Below are 22129 nucleotides of genomic sequence, written 5' to 3' on the forward strand. Positions count from 1 at the left end.
AATTAACTTGCTAGTGTGTTTTTTTTTAATTGTGGGAGGAAACCTGGAGCGCCCACAGGAAACTCACACAAACACGGGGAGAACAAACTCCACACAGATAAGGCCATGGTCGGGAATTGTACTCATTACCCCAGTGCTGGGAGGCAGAAGTGCTAATCACTAAGACACCGTGTATAATAGCCTCATGTTTGCTGATATGTCAGAATAATTTACCCTGAACTTTCCGTAGGATACGAACGGATACAACAAACGAATGTTGATTTCTTCGTTAGTACAGCAAGGTACGTACATTATAGCACAAGACTTTCTGCAATTGTCCTTGACTGGTGTGTGTGGAAAATAAGAATAATGTACAGAATTTTTTGCTTTTTTAATGGGATGTTTGTATATTTTTGTTATATTTTGTATATATTTTTTGGTCTATATATATATATATATATATATATATATAAATATAAGTATCTTTATTTTTTTAGTAAATCTATTACCATGTTATATGACAGAAATTTGGAGCTCATGAGAAACTTCACTTGAGGCCTATAGATCCCATTCCTGCTTCTGGAAATAAAATCAAAAGACTACTCTAACAGGCAGAAGTGGAATGTGGCGGTAGAAAAGTTTCTTAACGCATGACTTCTTTATTATCCTGGAGCTACTTTAGAGTGGACAAAGGGGAAGATACAGAATCTGAGGACTATATATAAAAAAGAACTTACCAAAAAATCTGGGGCAGCAGCTGAGGATGTGTATGTGTCAAAGTTGTAGTAATTTGACCTCCTGAGCTTCACCCGTGCAGAGCAAATATCTAGACAGTCCACCTGCAACATGGAAACGGACAGTACATCCCCATCTGCATAAGTGCTAACTGATGATATACCCCCAAGTGAAACAGTAAAGTGAAACATACAACATTGTAATTGCTGAACATTTTTATTTTCTTATGTGTACCTACCATAAAGTTTACAAGCTTACAATACCATACATTACACAATGTCATTCTGCCCAGGCACAGCACCCTCACCATTGAGATAGTGTAGATAGGCCTCCCTGTTTAATTTTGACATGTGACTGCTAGTTCTCACCTGGGATGGCTCTAGTGATGTCAACCCTCTAACATCTGCTACAACTTCCCCTCCTTCTATACTGTTGTACATATTGGTATGCATACTGCGCACACTGGGGCTTTTACGCCTAAGAAAGTTGTGTAGGACACAACAAGTCATCACCACTTTGTCTAGGTGTAGATTTATAGCTAAATGAAAAACTCTGAACTTGTTGATCAAAATCCCAAAAGCATTTTTCACAATGTTGCTCTTGACAACTATAATTAAAGATCCTCCTTTCTGTTGACAGATTGCATTGTGGATAAGGTTTTAATACATTATTGTGTAAAGCAAATGCTTTATCGGCTAAAAATACAAAATGTAGTCCATATTTAGTGTCACTTTGTTTTGACAAATTCAGTTCATTGCTTTTAAGTTTGCCATGGAAAGGAGTCTGCTCCAATGCCCCGCCATCTGACACCTTCCTATTTTTCCCAATATCCACAAATAGAAATTCATAGTTGGCATCCACTGTGGCCATCAGGATATAACTGAAGAATCCTTTATAGTTATAGTAGTAGGATCCACTGTTTGAGGGTGGCATAATTCTAACATGTTTGCCATCAATGGCTTCGCCACAGTTTGGGAAATTCCAAAGACTTTCAAAATTTTCAACAATAGCTTCCATTCCTCCACCATTGCAGGAAACAGAAAGAGAGAGATTATTTAAATGTTAATTTTGTACATGAATGTAAGGTTATACTCAATATTTTACATTCTGTTTTCATTTAATTACACAGTCTGCTGTGTTATCCGAAGGCCAAATCTCTGATGTGGCAGAGTAACATGATAGACCAACGCATGCCAGCCAACTGACAGTAGACAGCCAGGACATAGCAAGGGGATAAAAAGATGTGAAAAAAAAGGGCCCGTGATGTTGACCAAAGTGAGGTGCTAACACGGCAGATGATACAGTCAGCAAGCCGATTAATATCACAACAATCACGCCAAGACGCATTTGACCTGCTATGAACGCTTGCCAACAAAATGATAACTGCAAGTAGAGCTATGCAAATAGAAATGGAATGGTTGGTGCATGACATCGTTTGTAGGTCTGCAAGGGAGGATCTGTTGCCAACCACAGTTTTAACACCATCCACCAAAACACAGGAACAAGGACATTTCAGGCCAACACCATCATATATATTTCGGTCTCTCCACATGCAACATCCCCCGCAAGCATTATGAACAGCTGTGAACCCATTCTTTGTTTTTATTGTATTGCACATAATTTTATATAATGTATATTTTCTATTGTAATAAAATAATATGTTTTTTGAAAAACAGAATATTAGTTTCACCAACCTTCATATACTGTCCATGCAGAACTTGAACTATAGTGTCACAGGTCTTAGGTATGATCAAACCCAGAGCTTTCGGTAAAATTGCTGTGTTGTATTTGAGATCAGCCAGTGTCCTTCCTGTGACCAAAAATCTCAGGGTAGCAACCAGTCTCTGCTCTGCAGATATGGGTCTCCTTAAACGGGTGTCCTCCTTCTGGATGAGGGCGGTCACAAGTTGGAGCAGCTCCTGGAATGTGGGATCATTCATCTTCAGGAAATTTCTGAAGTTATCAGGGTTGTTGACCTGTATCTCCTGTAGCAGGGGCATATGTGAAAAAGCGTCTCTCCTCTTGAACCACTCTGTGGTCCAACAAGACCGATTCTTTCTCTTTCGTTCCCTTCGGGTCTGTGCTTGCAGCGTTCTTGCCATAGCGAATAGCAAAAGACCACAAGCTACCTGTTCTACTACAGTATCCATTATATTAACGTTAATAGCTAATGTGCAGTTCAGAACGAATGTACACTATGCACAAAGATGTGTTATCATTATATTAAAAATAATCTAACAATAGGTTGGGCATAGTAGGACTGGTAGGATAGGGCTGAGGTGTCTCTAGGATTCGGAGCAGCTAGAATAGGGAAGGTCCAGATTCCAAAAGTAGATAATAGAGATTTCAACGCTCAAATCCAATGTGTATTATGTTTTCTGTATGGAATTAACGAGCTCTGTGTTAGATAAATAAAATGTAGCAATTTATTCCAAATATAAAAAACACATATTAACATGCTATATATGTAGAAATATGTATCTTACAAATACACAACGCAATAAACGGTCCTTTGCCTGATTAGTATATATGAAGAGGCAGTCCTATGTAATCCACTATCATCCAAGTGGGTGGATTCCCTAATTGGTAACAAGCTGTATCTCCATGTTTAGCAGGTGGAAGAGAGTCAATGAGATAAAGTCAATATTGGTGTAGGACTCAGATACTTGCATTTGTGTACCTCCAGTACTTGTCCATGATCCGTGGTGTGGAGGGAGAAAATGCCCGCGTTACAAGTGGTGAAGGCTGCTGGTGATACATCCTTTTGATAAGGTTGTGTAACGGGGTGTCGTGCTTTCCAGCTTGGAACGTACGTGGTTACCTCCGGAAGTGTTGCAATTGACCGATGCGTTTCGTCACAAGAAAGTGACTTTCTGAAGGCTGGTGCTTTGGTTGGGTGGTGTCTTGGCTTTGCCCATATATGGTACGAACTTGGTGTTGATTGGTCAGGGATGCGATACTGATGTTCCAACATACCATTAAGAAAATAGTGTTTTAGTATTGCGTCTATTTTATGCTGATTTATTCCATTAATCCATTGGGATGAAGCGATGCGATAACTAATACATAAGATACATGATGCGTATATGCATGTGATATGTAATGCTTACAGTTGATGATATAGTCCAAATGCGTGCATTAATGTCATTGCATCTATATAAATATATACATACCACAGACTGGGTTTATTTTGTTCGGATGTGTTGTTAGAAGAATTAATGTTGGAATCATACCTATATGATGTGACTAATATTAGTGTCTAGTTCTGCTAATTATGGGGCTTAATATTAGTATCGACTTGTGTCTATAGTACACAACTTGACATATGAACTGGGGGGGAGGGGGATAGGGATTCTCAAATTGTGCCATGTTTTTGCTCATGGGGAGGTAGTGAGGCATATGAGACCCATCTGATTGTTATGTGTCCCAATCATAACTGTGCAGTGGTGTGTGCATCAGAGTGCCAATCTCCACTAACTGGCAGCAGGGAGATCAACTCAGCGGACTAAGTACTCTACAGGACTTGGGATTCCCCAGTGTTGTCACACTGGGTACTAGTCAAACCCACCCAGTATCGCTTCCAAGTTCGGAATGGGTTTGGGCATCTACTGGGGGGTATGCCAGTAGATTACAGTCCTAAGCTTACTTCTCAGCAGTGGGGTGTCAAAGGCAGCTACAGATGTCAAAGTCTATGTTCATACCTTCAGGAGATAATGTTCTTAGTTCATAAATCTACTTATGTTCCTCTTTATTTTAAAAAAATTACCACCTCGCTAATTTCTTTGTACTTTGGATTTGGCTGTGAATTTCAGCTTAGATGGGTCACTGTTGTGGAATAGTTTTAAATGTGAAACACTGTGTGATTCCAAACCCTCCCTAATGTTCCTTACCTGTTCTGCTATCCTAGTGGTCAATGTCCTAATACTCCGTCCCATATATTGTTGTGGGCAGGGACATTCTAGGAGATTAATCACCTCTTTCGAATCCCATGTTATAAAGTCAATGATCCTGTATTCTCACTTTGTGCTGATGGATTGAATGATTTTGGTGGATTTCCTTGCTTCTCATACTGCATGCTTTGCATGCTTGGCATCTGCCACATCCAAAGAAGCCCACGGTTCTTCAGGTTCGGATGGTGTGAGGGAAGTTTGTATGGATAATTTAGGGATGAAATGATTCCTAACTAACTTTTTCTCTAAGTCTGGGGCTTTACGAGAAATTAATCGTTAATGTGCAGTTCAGAATGTTTGTGGGAGTTTTTTGGCGGTGCCGTTCAGCCCTTTATTTAAATTTCTACGGCATATCACTGCAGGGAGCCCTTATATTGTTTCAGTGTGTACGGATTCACAACCTTTTGAGCCGACGTTATGTCTGGCCAAAATCACTTCACTCATGTAAAAATGGGTTTAAAACGCGTATCGTGTGTAATCAAGAATCATCCTACCTATCGGATTTTAAGTTGTAGGTAAAGTCGTTGTAGATAACACATCATTCGGAAATTTCTGTAGTGTATACTCACCCTTAGTGACCTATTTTCTTTGCTGTTTCAACTGTAACTGTTGCACATAAAATAATTTGACCTTGCTAAAGGAACTATCCAGTCTATTTGTTTTTTTCCTTCTTCTTCTGAACAGTAGAGGCTGTGTGTCCTGGCTTGGCTGTAATCGTCAATAGAGTGTGTTTGGGATGAAAACTGTCCTGTGCACAGTATATACCTGTTTGGTGGTCTGTGGGTTTATGACATACAAAGGTTTGTAGTGTGTTATTCTTAATATTTATATATATAAATGGAGTTTGTTTGAGGGTGAATAGTTAAGTGAATTCTATTGTTGGATGGAAATCATTATAGTTTTCAAGCACTAATTTCAGCTCTTGTTCACTTGCAGTCCAAATGAAGAATAACATCAGTGATAATTTGTAAGAGCTTGGAATAGCATGTGCACTGCTGTGTAAATAGAAATTTGAGAGAAATTTCCTAAGGACCCCCATGTACATGAAGCAGATACTTTCTTACCTGCTTCAGCTTAGTGAAGTTCACTCTACTGATCAGTCCTCTGCACTTGCTATATTAACCAATAGGAAGGAACATTCACTGTTAAATATTCACAGATTTCTTTTGTTTACATGAATGTAGCCTATTCAGGATAATTAGGAAAACAAGAAAGTGTCATGAGCACAAAATCTGAAGTTACTTACTTTATTCAAAATTGTTTAGAGCAAATCATTATATATATATATATATATATATATATATATATATATATATATATATATATATATTATACACAAACAAGTGTTTCATGTATTTTGTTGAAAGAAATAGACATCATACTTAAGAGGCTTGTTTTATGTGACCTTACCTACATTTTGTATGCCTTGTTATTACAGAATAGTAATCAACCCTTTTTTTATTACCCAATTAAAAAATTGTCTAAAATGTTTGAGTAAATCCAAGTTCAATATATAAGGAACCTACAGGGGTTATGAATTTCCCCTTAGAATCATTATATCATAGTAATGTTCCTATGGATATGTGCAAAAAATAAAAGCTTAGTGGAAGTAATGGCATATCTTTGCTGTGTTACAGAAGTCAGTTATGGTTTTAATAACCCATTACTATAACTGTATTTGTACAATAGAGTAATAAATTGGTGGTAAAACAGATTCAAAGCTCACTTCTTTCAGTAATGTTATAGATGCAAGTGATGTGAGCAAGTATGGAGGCTTAAAAAAGTAATGGAAAGTTTTGGGAAATGTCTGTTGTTGGGGATCAATCTGTTAATGAAGAATTGTTCCAAACTGCTTCCCTCCCTGCAAGTGGCAGGATCCTTGAAAGAGTATGTGAGTGTAGTTTTTCCATTTCTGTGTCTTATTTGTATTTTTTTAATGTTTTTAGTTCATATTCTGTATGTTAATTTGTTATAACCATTTTTGCTCAATAAGCATTGTAAGTTTTTGCTATATTAAATCTCATTTACTAATGTTCTGTCTTTGTGTTCTTAAAGAATTCACATATCAGTTATACTTTTTAAAGCATTACATTCATGCGGGGAAAGTTTAGTTTGCATTAGCTCTAAAGACATTAGGTTGTGAGTGCATTTTTGGATAAGTGAAAGAGTAAATGAAGACTTCCTAAAATCTTAGCAATGGCAGGACTTCATGGTGATTGTGAAAGGTAACTTGTTTTTTTTAACGCATTTTTAGACAGACCAGGTAATTTCTTGCTGATGAACCCTTTTTGCACCCACCATACTCATGTCGAGGTGGGTCTTTGCATGATAATTACTATGATTACTATGAGGTGAAAAATGGTCTGCAACCCTGCTGCTTGCTGCATAAGTCTTTGAGAGTGGAGGTCACCCCTGCAAGCTGTGGGCAACATTACAGCTGCACCCCCTGCTATTATGACACTTTCACCCCTGAACACTCTACATCCCATGCGCACATCCATGCTCTGTAGGTGCATGTTATTCCCAAATGAAATATAATTGTTAGTAAGAAAGAATTTCATGAGTTTTATAGTATTAACTATGGATGAACTGTTTTTGTTTAAAAAACGTTGGCAAGTTTTTAGACCATCTTGATAAAAGATTTTGGTATTTAGAGATTGAACATTAATAGTAGAGATGGGCGGGTCCGGTTCTCCGAGAACCGAACCCACCCGAACTTTGGGTATCCGAGTACCGAGCTGAGCAGCTCGGTACTCTCCCGCCCATTCCGAATCCAAATCGAGGCCGAACGTCATTGTGACGTCGTCGGATCTCGGGACTCGGTTCTCGCGATACTTCAACTTTATAAATACACGCCTCCACAGCAATCCATCGCCATTTGACAGAGGGAGAGAGCAGGGTGTAGTCATAGGCTAATTAGAGCAGGGACAGAGAATACCATATTGTTCTTGCAATTGCTCTAACCAAAATCGCTAGTGCAGAGAGGAGGATAGAGGTTTATTATTTTTTCTTCATATTTGGCACTCCCCAGCGCTTTTGGGGTGTCCCCCATAATTGTGCATTAATATTTCTGGCTGTCAAAAGTCATATCTGTCAGCAGTATCTACTAAATAATTTGTAGCACACCTCAGTGTTTTTGGGGTGTCCTCCCTAATTGTGCATTAATATTTCTGGCTGTCAAAAGTCATATCTGTCAGCAGTATCTACTCAATAATTTTTAGCACTCCTCAGTGTTTTTGGGGTGTCCTCCCTAATTGTGCATTAATATTTCTGGCTGTCAAAAGTCATATCTGTCAGCAGTATCTACTCAATAATTTGTAGCACTCCTCAGTGTTTTTGGGGTGTCCTCCCTAATTGTGCATTAATATTTCTGGCTGTCAAAAGTCATATCTGTCAGCAGTATCTACTCAATAATTTTTAGCACTCCCCAGTGGTTTGCGCTCAGAATGGATTCAAAGCAGTCCACATATGATCTAAATGAGCAACCAGGTTCTGTCACCAGTCCTGATGTTAGTGTTCCCAGTACGTCATCTGGCCAAGGCGATGTCAAACAACAGAGTGTTTTCAAATTAGTGCAAAAAACAAAAACCCAAAAAAATTTTACTGTATTGAAGCGAAAAAGAAGTGTAACTGAGCAAAAGTTAAGTGACGATAAAAAAAAAATTGCAAGCATGCCATTCTACACACGCAGTGGCAAAGAGAGAATGAGGCCTTCACCTTTGGCTATTAGTGGCAGATCCCAAAAAGTTACCCAGCCTACAATTGGTGCACAACTACTGTTACGCGTCAAAGCCGAGCTGCAAGATAACCGTGAGGCATTACAGGAGAATATTTGCTCTGATTCACAAATGACAACAATCCCTGTGGAGAGTCCATCCAACAGTGGGATGTCTAATCGTGACCATTCTGTTAGTCTACCCATAAAGAAGGGCCCTTTCAGCAGTTCTGCTGATGTGTGCCTGAACAGCCCGAGTGTAGCCGGTGATACACCAAGTGAGGATGACACTTTGTCTTTAGAAGAGGATGTGGGGGAGATTTGGGTATCCGACGATGAGGATGCGGTTGATTGTGTAAGTCCTGCAGCAGTGTGGCACCAGTGGGAGCAGTTCTGGCATGTGAGGTTCTGGCACCAATATGCACTTTCCAAACACAAGCAGGGATGACGCAGGGGGCAGACCACAACAGTTTGACATCTGGGCTGGTTTGAAGGATTTGTCAAAAAAATGTGTGACCTTGACCATAATTCCAACCAATCCTACTATTAACATGCAAAGGATGGTGGAGGGCCTATCAGGGATTAAACTGTATTTTTCATAATTTTCACTAATAATGTTTGGGTGTAATATACACCCAAAGACGAGTGCTCAATTGCTAAGAGTCATTGATGGAGAGGAAGACAAGCAGGCTTGTCTGTAGAATTTGCAGGCAAATTGTGCTGCGTTATATAGGTAACACCCAAAGAGAAGAGCTCCATTGCTCCATTGCTAATTGTAATTGCTGAAATAGAAATAATAGGGCTGACAGTCTTGGTCTAAATCTGCAGTTACATTTTATTGTACCATAGCTCATTGCGAAACTGGAGAGGTGGCAGGGTTTAGTGATAATCTTCCTCCAACAATACTAATTCATCCCAATATCCCAATATCATAGAAGTCTGTGTAGTATGATGTAATTGCTGATAATGGCCTTCCAAAGGGAATGACTAGTTGATTTTAGGGCAGAGCTGTCACGGTTTTTGGGCAATTCTTTTACAGCACAGCAAATATCAAAATGTTTAGCGGACTCATCTGCATCATCACTGGGTGTCTTGGGAAAGCAATTTCTTTTATTACAAGCAGTTGCCAGAGAAACTGAAGGAGAAGACGTCCCAACAAGATGTTGATAAGTCTGGGATCCTTGCAAAGAAAATTAAGTATTTCATCTACAATTAAAATATAGTTAGCACATTTACTTTGTTTTATTGCACACTATAATTTTATGTAGCACCTTTTCAAAATCTATTATTAAGGCAATCACTTGACTCAAGCTAACTGTGTCTGCACTTTCTTCACAGGTAACTACTTCGCTGGACTAAAGTATATTCCCCTCAAATGCTAGTCTTCTTGCAGCTGCTGTATTCTCCTACATGCTGTTGCAGAAACCACAAATTGACCCTAAATGTTTATGGACACAAACAGCATCTCCTGCATGTCATTTTTCAAAAGTTCTGTAACACCAAGTTGATAGTGTGTGCAAAACAGGAAATGTGATGGAATTCAGCCCCGCTGTAATGCTGGACCAATATTGGGGTCGTAATCAGAAATGACATATCCTCAGGAGACTCCAAGCAGGATTAGCCATCTTTCAATGACATCCCTTAGTTTTTGGAACAGTTTGTCAGCTGTATGCCTCTTAGTGAAGCTGCTGATACACAGAGTAGCCTACTTCTCAAAAATGTGATGCACCTGGGTACATGCTGCTGCTGTCCATGCTGGGGAAGGCGAAAGACCAACCCAGTGGGCTTTCACAGTCATATAATCTTTTGTTTGCCCAGTTCCGCTTGTACACATATCTGTGGTTAAGTGTACAGTGGGTAGAATACCATTTTGTCACCCAATAATGACATTTTTAGGAACTTTCCGGTACAGGAGAGAATAAGCTTTTCTAGTAAAATGGTATAGTGATGACATTTGCTAACAGGGACATAACACCTCAATTAAATGTCTTAAACCAACTGTATTAATAGTGGACATTGGACACAGATCTAACGCTAGCATAGTACCCAGGGCGTCTGTGATCCGCTTTGCGACTGGGTGACAGGTTTCATTCTTGCTTCCTCTTGCAGAGGATTGTTTACTTGCCAATTGTTGGGGGGGAAGATTGCAGGTGCTGGGATGTAGATGAGAGAAGGGAGGTAGATTATGCTGGAATGCTTGTTGTTAATTTTTTTTTAACCAAAGTTTCTGATTTTCCCAACAGTTTGCCAATAACTCGCTGAAAAATGACGAAACATGGATGAGGATCCCAGATGGTTAAGGTCCCTACCTCTACTGAGTGTGGCTTTCAAAATGTTACAAATGGATCGACAACTCTTGCCAGGATTCGTGTAAAAATAATTCCACACTTAAGAGGTGGATTTTTGGTCTTATGCCCAGGCATGACAATGGCCTTTTTGTTATCACTGGCAAGAACTGCAGCAATTTTTCTTTTCAAGTGTATGAAAATCATATTGTGACATAGGAGGTGTTCAAAATTGAATAAAAAATGACTGGAAATTAGTGTTACTGAGGTTAATAATAATGTAGCTACAAAATAATACCTAAATTATGTTATTTTAGCACCAATAAATGTAATTTTTATAACAAATTGCAAAACAAAACCAAACAAAACCAAAACCAAAACCAAAACACGCAATGGCGGTTTTGCAAAACCAAAACCAAAACCAAAACACGACGGTAATCCAGATCCAAAACCGAATCCAAAACCAAAACACGGGGGTCAGTGACCATCTCTAATTAATAGTAACCAAAATTTACCAATTTTATGGGGACAACAATTTTCTGTGTTTTATTTCTATTTTATTTAAAGAAACTCTTTTGTTTTCATATTCTGTATATCAATTTGTTATATTTATTCAAATGAATTGTCACTTTTTGTTGTATTAAATCCCATTGTCGTGATTCTAACGGATTCAGTGGATTCTCTGTCGCCAACCTGGATTAGTACTGTCAGTAAGTTTAATAAACCCCTGGTTTGTGCCAGGGACCCCGCAAGGAGGTTTGGACTTCACCGCTGGTGGGTTCACAGATCGCGGCCCTCTGCCCTGCCTCTAGGTGTGACAAGCTGGTCTCAACCAGTAAAAAAAGACTTGTCAACATATCCAGGACTGGCACACAGATGGACTGCAGAAAACAAGAAGGAGTGTGAGAACAAGCCTGGTCAGCAATCATTGGTTCTACTTATGTAGAATCAAAGGTTCTCAGGCAGAAGAGAGATAAGGAATGATCCGGGTCAAACATACACTTTTATAATTTACAATAGAGATGATGAGCACAAAGTTGATTCAATAATTCTGCCACTTGTTTCCTGTGTTTCTTGATATTGGGAGAGAAGATTAAGATGTAATCGAGATATACTCCAACAGACTGGTATAGAACATCTTGGAAAATTTAGTTTAAAAAAATTTGAAAGACCGCCAGAGTGTTGCATAGCCTGCATGCCACTGCAAGATATTCGTAATGCCGTACCTGGTATTGAATGTGGTCTTCCACTTGTCTCCTTATTTAATGCGAATAAGATTGCAGACACTTTGAAGGTCTAACTTAGATAATATGGGAGCAGCTTTGCTTTGGTCCATTAACTCCAAAATAAGGGGCAGAGGGTATCTATTCTTAACCATGATTCAGGCCTCTAATCAATACGCAAACCCCCATCCTTTTTCTTACAAAGAAAAACCCAGCTCCCACAGGAGAAGTGTATTTACGAATGAAACCTCACTGCAAATTCTCTTGGATGCAATCAGACATGAATTTAATTTCTGGTAAGGACAGGGATTACACATGGCCTAGAGAAGGAGTCTGCCCAGGAAAGAGATCGATTGCACAGTTCCACTCCCAATGGGGAGATAATTCCTCTGCCCTTTGTTTGCAGAACACATCAGAGTAAGATGTATACTGAGGACACTGGCACACGAGATGGAGGTTGAACCCTCTGTAAACACTGTGAATGACACCAAGGTTAATACTTGCGCCGAATGCCAATCTATAACGAGAGAATGCAGTCGCAACCAGAGATGTCCCAAGACTATGGGATTGATGGCCACAGGAATGACTTAGAAGAGATGCTTTCTTTGTACAGAGATCCCACTTGTAAGGTTAGTGAAGCAGTGCACTGATAAATAGTGCCTTGTGCAATCTTACTGCCATCAATAGCTGTCAATGAGAGTAGAGTTTCCAGTGGGTGAAAGCTAATATGAAATTGCCAGCTGTGTCCAAAAAGGCAGACAATGTGATTGACCTCATGGACTAATACAAGTCACCATAGTGGAAAAATTGGCAATGTGATCAGTAAAGGAAGAGTAGACGGATGTACCTAACGTGGCTTCTTTGGTACCAGTTAGGCTCTTGAGTTTCCCAGATGTGTGAGACAGGATTCAAGCAAGTGTCCAGGCTCTGCACAATATAGAGAAAGGTTATTTTTAACATTTTTTCTTTGGAATAAGGCGAGAACACTCAAACTGCATAGGTTCTTCAGTAAGCACAACTTGACCAGAGAATGGTGAAAGAATTCTTTCTCTTCAATGCGCTTCGTAAAGCGGATGTACACTCTATTGCAGAGCATAGAAGGGTCATCCAGGGAAGACTGGAGCTCCCGAGAAACCAGTTCATCTTTAACCCGGTCAGACAGCCCTTGCCAGAGTGTTGCCACTAGAGCTTCATTATTCCACTGCGGCTCAGACTCTAAATTCCAGAACTGAACAGCATACTGGCACACTGTCAGAACCTTCCATAGGCAGCCAAGGAGACATGACCAGGTTCAAAGATTATTCTAAAATGTTCCATAAAGGAGGTGTAATTTTGCTGAAGCCAATCATTACACTCCCAGGCAAGTGCTTGACCATAAAGTAGGAATCCTAAAATCCATAAAGTTACTTTTGCTTTTTCAGGAAGATAGTTCCCCAGTGTTACGAGCCGCGGCGGTGCCCAGCCGCCGCGACTCACTCACCCGCGTCCCGGCCGTCGCCATGACGACCGGGACGTCATTTCCGGCCATAACCCGGCCGTTGCCGGGGCAACCAGTAGACGCTTCAGAGCTGCGTCCCGGCAATAGGAGGAGGCCGGGCGCAGCGTTCTACAGCCTGTGGGCTAATTAATATGGGCAGATTATAGGAGGCAATTACAGGCATTAGCCTGCAACTGTGCAGGCCAGGGGCAAGCCCCGATTGGCTCTGTTAGTGACTGCTTTATTAACCTGCAGGAGTGTGTTCAACCTGTGATTGGTTCAGCTGGGTATTTAAGGCAATGAGGTCTGCTGCCTCATTGCCGGTTATAGCTCCTGTGTTCCAGTCTGATAACCTGCTAGTTCCTGTCCTGTATCCTGATATCTCTATTTAACTCCCCGTGTATGACCCTTGGCTTTGATTTGGACCTTGCTCGTGTTTCCTGTGACCCTGATCTCTGGCCTGTTTACCCGTTCTGCTATTTGCCTGTGACCCCTGACATCAGCTTGTTCATCGATACTGTTGTCTGCTGCCGGCCCTTGACCTCTGCGTGGACCTGACTCCTCTTGCCTGGGTTCTCCCCAGCTGGTACGCACTTCACGACCCTCTGTCAGTCTGCGGCCCAGTCTGTCCCCACCATCAGGGGCTCCAGTGAACACCTGACTGGCAGAGTAGATTCCGGGTTGTGTTGTGCCGGCTGGAGGGGTTCCTAACATTATAACCGGCCCACTCACGGAGACAAGGTTAGAATGGATACAAGTGGATCCACACCGTCTCCGGCACAAACCCTAGCAGGCCACGTTGAGTCCTTGTATCAGATGATGCAGGGATTGGCTGAGCGTATGTCTGTTCAAGAAGAAGCCACAAAAGCTTCACAACCGACTCCAGGTCCCATCTGTGAACCCAAAATGAACTTACCAGATCGGTTCTCCGGAGATAGAACCCTGTTTCGGAACCTCAGGGAGAGCTGCAAGCTTTATTTTCGGATGAGACCCCGCTCCTCCGGTTCAGAGCAGCAAAGAGTTGGGATTATTATTTCCCTTCTACAGGGTGACCCCCAGTCCTGGGCGTTTTCTTTGCCGCAGACCAGTCCGGCCATGCAGTCCGTAGACTCCTTCTTCGAGGCACTGGGTCTACTGTATGATGACCCGGATCGAGTGGCCTCCGCGGAAGCTCATCTACGGTCCTTGAAACAAGGCCGATGGTCGGCAGAAGAATACTGCGCGGAATTCCGTAGATGGTCACCTGATAGTGGATAGAACGACCCTGCCTTACGAAGTCAGTTCCGTCTCGGCCTATCTGAACAGATTAAAGATTCTTTGGTGCAATACCCGTCTCCTAGCTCTCTGGAAGATCTGATGCACCTCTCCATTAAAATTGACAGGAGATATAAGGAGCGGAAAACTGAAAAGGAAACATCATCACCTCCATCCGCCTTCGTTCCTGTTTCCCAGGATGGTGAGGAGCCTATGCAATTAGGAGCATATCGTCTCTCTTCTGAGGAGAGAGACAGGAGACGTTCGCAAGGTCTATGTCTCTACTGTGGCATAAAAGGCCACTTCTCCCGTTCTTGCCCAAATAAGTCGGGAAAAGACCATGCCTAGGGAATGAGGGGAAAGTTCACCTAGGTCTGCAAATTATCTCCCCAAAAAATGCTGTATTAATCCCTGCACAGCTCACCTTCCGGGCTCGCTCTGTGGACCTGTCGGCCTTCATTGATAGCGGAGCTGCAGGCAACTTCCTTGATATCGGGTTTGCCCGCTCTGCCGGAATTCCGATGGTAAAACTCAACTCTGCCATTACTGTCTGTGGCTTAGACGGAGGTCCGTTGCCTGGTGGCAAGATTTCCTGGGAGACCCCGCCACTACAGTTGAAGATCGGAGCTCTCCATTCTGAGTCAATCACCTTCTTCCTGATCGATTGTTCGTCGGTTCCTATGATCTTGGGCCACCCATGGCTTTCCTGTCATAACCCTGTCATAGACTGGGTAAAAGGAGAGATTGTCAAGTGGAGTACTTATTGTACACAGTCTTGTTTGTCACTGTCTCTGCGTATGATTCAGCCTATTCCGGAGCGGCTTCCCTCACAGTATCATGAATTCTGGGACGTGTTCTCCAAGAAGGCTGCTGATACCTTACCGCCACATCATGACTTTGACTGTGCCATCGAACTTATTCCTGGTTCCAAGTTACCTAAGGGGCGTTTGTATTCCCTTTCTGCTCCAGAAACAAAATCCATGCAGGAGTATATCGATGAAAACCTGGAGAGAGGCTTCATAAGGCCATCTAAGTCTCCTGTAGGAGCAGGATGCTTCTTTGTATCAAAAAAGGACGGAGGGTTAAGACCCTGTATTGACTACCGGGGATTGAATCTTATCACAGTCAAGAACACCTATCCCCTTCCGCTCATCTCAGTATTGTTTGATCAGTTAAGAGGGGCTACTGTCTTCACTAAAATCGACCTTCGTGGAGCATATAATCTCATCCGTATCAAAGAAGGAGATGAGTGGAAGACGGCGTTCAATATGCACTCTGGCCACTACGAGTATCTGGTCATGCCGTTTGGCCTCAGCAATGCGCCTGCAGTGTTCCAGGACTTGATCAACGAGGTCCTCCGAGACTTCCTGGGTGGTTTTGTGGTCGTCTATTTAGATGATATCCTCATCTATTCCAAATCTTTACTCGCACATCAGACTCACGTCAAACAAGTCTTACAAAAATTGCGGGAAAACCATCTCTACGCCAAGCTGGAAAAGTGTGAGTTTGAGGTGCAGAAGGTATCCTTTTTAGGTTACGTAATCTCTTCTGAGGGATTTTCTATGGATTCAACAAAGGTCCAGGCTATTGTGGATTGGGTACAACCCAACAATCTAAAGGCGGTACAGAGGTTTCTGGGCTTCTCCAATTATTATCGAAGGTTAATTCACAACTTCGCTGACATTGTGGCTCCCATTGTGGCTTTGACCCGTAAAGGAATGGACCCAACTAATTGGTCGTCTCAAGCAGTAGCCTCATTCAAAAGTCTGAAAAAGGCCTTTATCTCAGCTGAGGTCCTTAAACATCCAGATCCAGCTAAAGCATTTGTTCTAGAGGTCGATGCCTCGGACGTCGGGGCCGGCGCCATTCTATCACAGAAGGATCCTCATACTAATCGTCTACACCCATGTGCCTATTTCTCCCGTCAGTTCTCTTCAGCAGAAGCCAACTACGACGTCGGTAATAGAGAACTATTGGCAATCAAGTGGGCCTTCGAGGAGTGGCGGCATTGGTTGGAGGGTGCTTCGCATCAGATCTCTGTCATTACCGACCACAAGAACTTGCAATATATACAGTCAGCCAAGCGTTTAAACCCTAGACAGGCCCGCTGGGCATTATTTTTTACCCGGTTCAATTTCCTGATCACCTACAGACCAGGTTCCAAGAATGTCCGGGCAGATGCCCTGTCCAGGAGTTTCATGGCACACCATGTTCCAGTTACTAACCCAGAGTCTATTATTCCACCTTCTGCAGGACACAACACGATTTGGGTCGTGGCAGACCGGTTCAGCAAAATGTCACACTTCATTCCGTTAACCAAACTGCCTTCTGCTCGGGATTTGGCTCTCTTATTCATTCAACATATTTTCAGGCTCCATGGACTCCCTACTGACATCGTCTCTGATCGGGGTTCTCAGTTTATAGCACAATTCTGGAGATCCTTCTGTACCCTTCTCGGAATCAAGGTCAATTTATCATCCGCCTACCACCCTCAGTCAAATGGGCAAACTGAAAGGGTTAACCAGTCCCTAGAAAAATTTCTGCGATGCTACACATCGGTGTTCCACGATAATTGGTCTTCCCTGTTACCCTGGGCGGAATTCGCCTGTAATAATTCCTGTCACTCAGCTACAAAAATCTCTCCGTTCTTCTGCAATTATGGTTTTCACCCCAGATCTAACTCCCTGTATTCACTCCAGTCCGTTGGTATCCAGGAGATCCGCTCCACTGCAAGAGATCTCAGAGTTATCTGGAAGAAAGTTCACTCATCATTGAGACAAGCCTCACTTGTGGCAAAAAAAAATTCGGACCGACATCGTACCACCTGCTCCCTTAAGGTTGGCCAGAAGGTGTGGCTGTCTACATTTAGGTTAAAAATTCCGGCCTCGTTGAGAATTCCCAACACATTTCATTGTTCTCTGTTGAAACCGGTACTATTTCCTGGTCAAACCCAGTCTTCAAGTGTGCCTGGGAGAGGTTCCAGTGGACCACAAAAATTTGTGATTCAAAAGGTCCTTGATTCTAAAAAAGTTCAAGGACAGGTGCATTTCCTCATACAATGGAGGAATCGCGGATTGGAAGAGAGATCTTGGGTTCCGCGGAGACAACTCCATGCCCCAAAGAAACTGAAGGAGTTCTTCAAAAAATTCCCTAGAAAACCAGGATGTCGGGGTCCCTCGACCCCTCCTCAAGGGGGGGGTACTGTTACGAGCCGCGGCGGTGCCCAGCCGCCGCGACTCACTCACCCGCGTCCCGGCCATCGCCATGACGACCGGGACGTCATTTCCGGCCATAACCCGGCCGTTGCCGGGGCAACCAGTAGACGCTTCAGAGCTGCGTCCCGGCAATAGGAGGAGGCCGGGCGCAGCGTTCTACAGCCTGTGGGCTAATTAATATGGGCAGATTATAGGAGGCAATTACAGGCATTAGCCTGCAACTGTGCAGGCCAGGGGCAAGCCCCGATTGGCTCTGTTAGTGACTGCTTTATTAACCTGCAGGAGTGTGTTCAACCTGTGATTGGTTCAGCTGGGTATTTAAGGCAATGAGGTCTGCTGCCTCATTGCCGGTTATAGCTCCTGTGTTCCAGTCTGATAACCTGCTAGTTCCTGTCCTGTATCCTGATATCTCTATTTGACTCCCTGTGTATGACCCTTGGCTTTGATTTGGACCTTGCTCGTGTTTCCTGTGACCCTGATCTCTGGCCTGTTTACCCGTTCTGCTATTTGCCTGTGACCCCTGACCTCAGCTTGTTCATCGATACTGTTGTCTGCTGCCGGCCCTTGACCTCTGCGTGGACCCTGACTTCTCTTGCCTGGGTTCTCCCCAGCTGGTACGCACTTCACGACCCTCTGTCAGTCTGCGGCCCAGTCTGTCCCCACCATCAGGGGCTCCAGTGAACACCTGACTGGCAGAGTAGATTCCGGGTTGTGTTGTGCCGGCTGGAGGGGTTCCTAACACCCAGAAGGAGTTTGAGTTGTATAGCACACTGGTTCAGACATATCTGCAGGCCTTGGGATCCCTGGTGTAATTAGGTGGTGCAGAAATACAAAGTTGAGAGGACACCGCCATAACAGTAGATGTCTGTAAAGAAGTAGCGGGAGGAGCCTGAGTGCCCAGGGTAGTCTGGAGTGTGTCCAGGTGACAGGAAAGTCATTGTAGAAAATGTATCAGCTGGTTCTGATTGGCCTCTTGCTTTTCCATCTTGCTGACAAGGTGTTGCAGAAAGTCCAGAGAAGACGAATTAACAGCAGAATCCATCACCGGTGTATACTGTTGCAATTCTAGAGGATTCCGTGGATTCTGTCACCAACCTGATTAAGTGGTGGCAGTAACACAGACACAGATTCTAACGAATCCTCGGTTTTCGCCACTGACTCCTGCAATGAGGTTTGGGCTTTGCTGCTGGTGGGTTCGCAGGATGCAACACTCTACCTTGCCTCCAGGCTGAACAAGCTGGAATCAAACAGCAAGAAGAGACTGGTCAATATAGCCATGACTGATACACAGAGTGCCAAATCAGAAATGAGTGTCAGAACAAGCCGGGTCAGCAACAATCAGAAACATAAGCAGAACTAAATGACATGCAGAAGAGTAGGCAGGAAGGCTCCATCGGGAAATATAGCCTGAACGGTCCACTGAAGATTGTTATTTTATGCAACACATTTTATAATGTAAAGTCACAGAAGACTTGTGTATTTAAATGGATTTTGCATTGGACACCCTTCACATCCTTTATATAAAATGACATAAACATTTGTTCATGAGTTAAGAAAGCTTTATATCAGGCACCCACTTAGAGGTGTTTTTTTGTTGCCCTACACCACAATTTAAATTCAGAATAGCCTCGTATTTTTACATGCACTAGGCTAATCTGACTACAATTTAACACTGTCTCTTGCCGTGCTCTCTGTATTATTGTATGACTCTTGACTCATTCTTTTTAGGATCCTTTCTGGGTGAACCAAAATTCCTCCACACCGTCATAGATGTGCCTGCTGTGGAAGAAACACAGAACAAATGCCGTAGGAAGAGCAGAAGACATTTTGAAGTAAGTTTACATTGAAAACTTACCCATGAAATATAGAAGATCATAAATAAAAAGAACTGTCTTAATATTTGGCATGGATTTAAAGAAATTCACTTGGCAACAGCGATTCCTCTTGTTTTCTACATTGACAAACACTTCTGCAATCCAATTTCAAACTGCTCTACAAAAGTTTAGATAGAATAGTTCTGATTAGTGTGCAAATGATTTCTTTGTAATTTATTGGCAGCAGTTACAATCACCAATGTTTAACTGTGTAATACTGCATGTTAGTGCATCGCAGCAAATATCATAGATATCTGCAGCTTTGCATTTTTTTTAAATACATAGCAGTCTCCGTATATGTCTATAAGGACTGCTATTGACCGCAATTTAACAACTAATTATTAAAACATAACAGTGTAAATTCTTCACTTCAATAAATTAGCATTTTAATGTATTATTAGTGCTGAAAGTTATGATTATTTTAAAAAAAGGTATTTTACCCCTGGTTACAGTCCCTTTCCCCTAAAAAAAAGGTAGCAGTACAAATATCCACATTTGATAAATTTAAAGTCTAAACACTTTTCAGAGGATCTTACACTCAACTTAATAGCACTGCCTATCAGCGTGGTTCTACTTTCTCTGGAAATGAATCATAAGTTTATCTTCCTATTCCGTGATGCCATATCTTCCCTTAGCATAGGATAAAACAATTACCATTAAATTATGTATTTCATGTTTAACCATGGCAGCCCACAACATTTTTCCATGACGGTTGAGAAAGGGCACTTTAATGTTCTGCAGAGAGGACCACCTACTTTAAGAGATTAACATAACAGCTCCTAGTCAAAAAACTGCTTGTTAAACAGAGCCGGGATATTCCCATTAATCACTTTACTATCTTGGATACATATCTCATAGAAAAAAACTTTAGTTTTTTTAATTTAAGTATTTTAAAATAACAAAATATAACGATAACTAAAATTATATGGGCGGGGGCCATTGTCTTGTAGCCTATGCCTTATGCCTTTAAATAGCTATTTGGACAAAAACAAATCATAATACTACCAGCTTGTTAGTGAGGGATGTCACTGACAGTGTTTTCATTTTAGTGACATGACTCTTTACAAATTATATTCTTATTGCTTATTTATTTTGTAATGTTTTATTGTTTTTATTGGAACTTTCCAAAAACTATATCATTCATCACTAGTTAATACTGGCCAACATTCTATTCATGACATACAAATAAAGCCCTCGTAACAAACACAGGAGTTGTTTCAGATGACATGTGGTGCCTTGAGGGTATTCTGTGCAAAGCAGTGAAAGAAACCGTTGCAATGTCTTACAATGCCTTTTAACATGATGAATACCTGCATACTTTGTGGTGTGCTCTGTAAGATGTATAAATGATTTTGAATTACAGGCCATGGGTAATAGGAACCTAGATTATATAAAATAATGGTACTCCCTTGTTAAGGTATGGTGGTCAAATTTAATTTTGTAGCACTTACATCTTTGAAGCTGCCGATTCTTCAGACGTAGCGCATGTTTACGGGGGAAAAAACCTAAACCTTCCAACATTGCAGGGGGTAAAGAGAGATTTTTTGCAAATCGACGATATTCCGCGACTTTGACAACTAAATTAAATGGCAATGTGTTTAAAGGCAAATCTCGACTTTAAACACATTGCCGTTTTAAATTTAGCTGTCAAAGTCGCTGAATATTGGTGATTTGCAAAAATAGCTGTTTAATACATTTACCCACAGAATGCAAACCTGGACAAAATTAGCAGAAGCCATGTTCACAATCCTCCAAATTACTCCTTTACCTTATGATAACCATGCCCCAATCCAATAGGCTATCCCTATATTTTCCCACGATGTTGCGGTACCGTAATGGCACTTTATAGGCGCAGCTGTCCGTAATTGCGGCCGCAAATTCTAATTGATTATGCCCTCAAATGCTCTATAATTTCCTTATGTTGGCAGTGTGTACTCTCAGGGCTAGATTTTCTAAACTGCGGGTTTGAAAAAGTGGAGATGTTGCCTATAGCAACCAATCAGATTCTAGTTATCATATAGTTAGTACATTCTACAAAATGTCAGCTAGAATCTGATTGGTTGCTATAGGCAACATCTCCACTTTTTCAAACCCGCAGTTTAGTAAATATACCCCTAAGTATCTAACTAAGAAAATGTTTTTGCTCTTGGCTCAAAACAGATAATATGATTCACTTTTGGATTTTTTTTTTCTTCAGGTGTGGGGACTTCTCCCAGAATTTGGGAGATGAATGATTACTGGTGTTATAATATGACAGCAGAAATGAAAGGAAGTCCCTACTCCTTGTTTGAGCAGCGAATATTGAGACCAGTTCTTTGGATACTGACTGCTTACCTTGTCCCAACTGCATTCATTCTTCTATTAGTCTGCCCAACAGGTGAGGCTTTTAAATTGTAAGGGCTTTAAATTGAAATCAGGTGTA

General features: G+C 41.8%; 1 protein-coding gene, 1 long non-coding RNA gene and 1 pseudogene across 4 annotated transcripts in view; 1 reads left to right on the plus strand and 2 right to left on the minus strand.

Annotated features, from left to right (window-relative positions):
* Positions 1-716: 716 nt before the first annotated feature.
* On the minus strand, positions 717-1937 carry LOC142138438 (uncharacterized; annotated as a pseudogene).
* On the minus strand, positions 717-3472 carry LOC142138439 (uncharacterized). Its single transcript, XR_012688038.1, has 2 exons — positions 3385-3472; positions 717-818 (listed from the first exon to the last, which is right to left on the minus strand). It is a non-coding gene; the product is annotated as an uncharacterized LOC142138439 (long non-coding RNA).
* Positions 3473-3521: 49 nt separating this feature from the next.
* The window catches only part of SSC4D (scavenger receptor cysteine rich family member with 4 domains), a 74389-nt gene continuing 55781 nt past the window's right edge, over positions 3522-22129 (plus strand). For 2 of the 3 annotated variants that reach the window (XM_075195118.1, XM_075195120.1), the window contains exons 1-4: positions 3522-3637; positions 5349-5464; positions 19562-19665; positions 21905-22084. In XM_075195118.1, coding sequence (XP_075051219.1) covers positions 21934-22084 — 151 coding nt within the window. In that variant the 5' untranslated portion in view covers positions 3522-3637; positions 5349-5464; positions 19562-19665; positions 21905-21933. The remainder of the gene's footprint in view (positions 3638-5348; positions 5465-19561; positions 19666-21904; positions 22085-22129) is intronic. The other variant, XM_075195119.1, reaches the window with a different exon arrangement.

This window comes from Mixophyes fleayi, chromosome 2, assembly GCF_038048845.1.
Source record: "Mixophyes fleayi isolate aMixFle1 chromosome 2, aMixFle1.hap1, whole genome shotgun sequence".
Taxonomy (NCBI): domain Eukaryota; kingdom Metazoa; phylum Chordata; class Amphibia; order Anura; family Limnodynastidae; genus Mixophyes; species Mixophyes fleayi.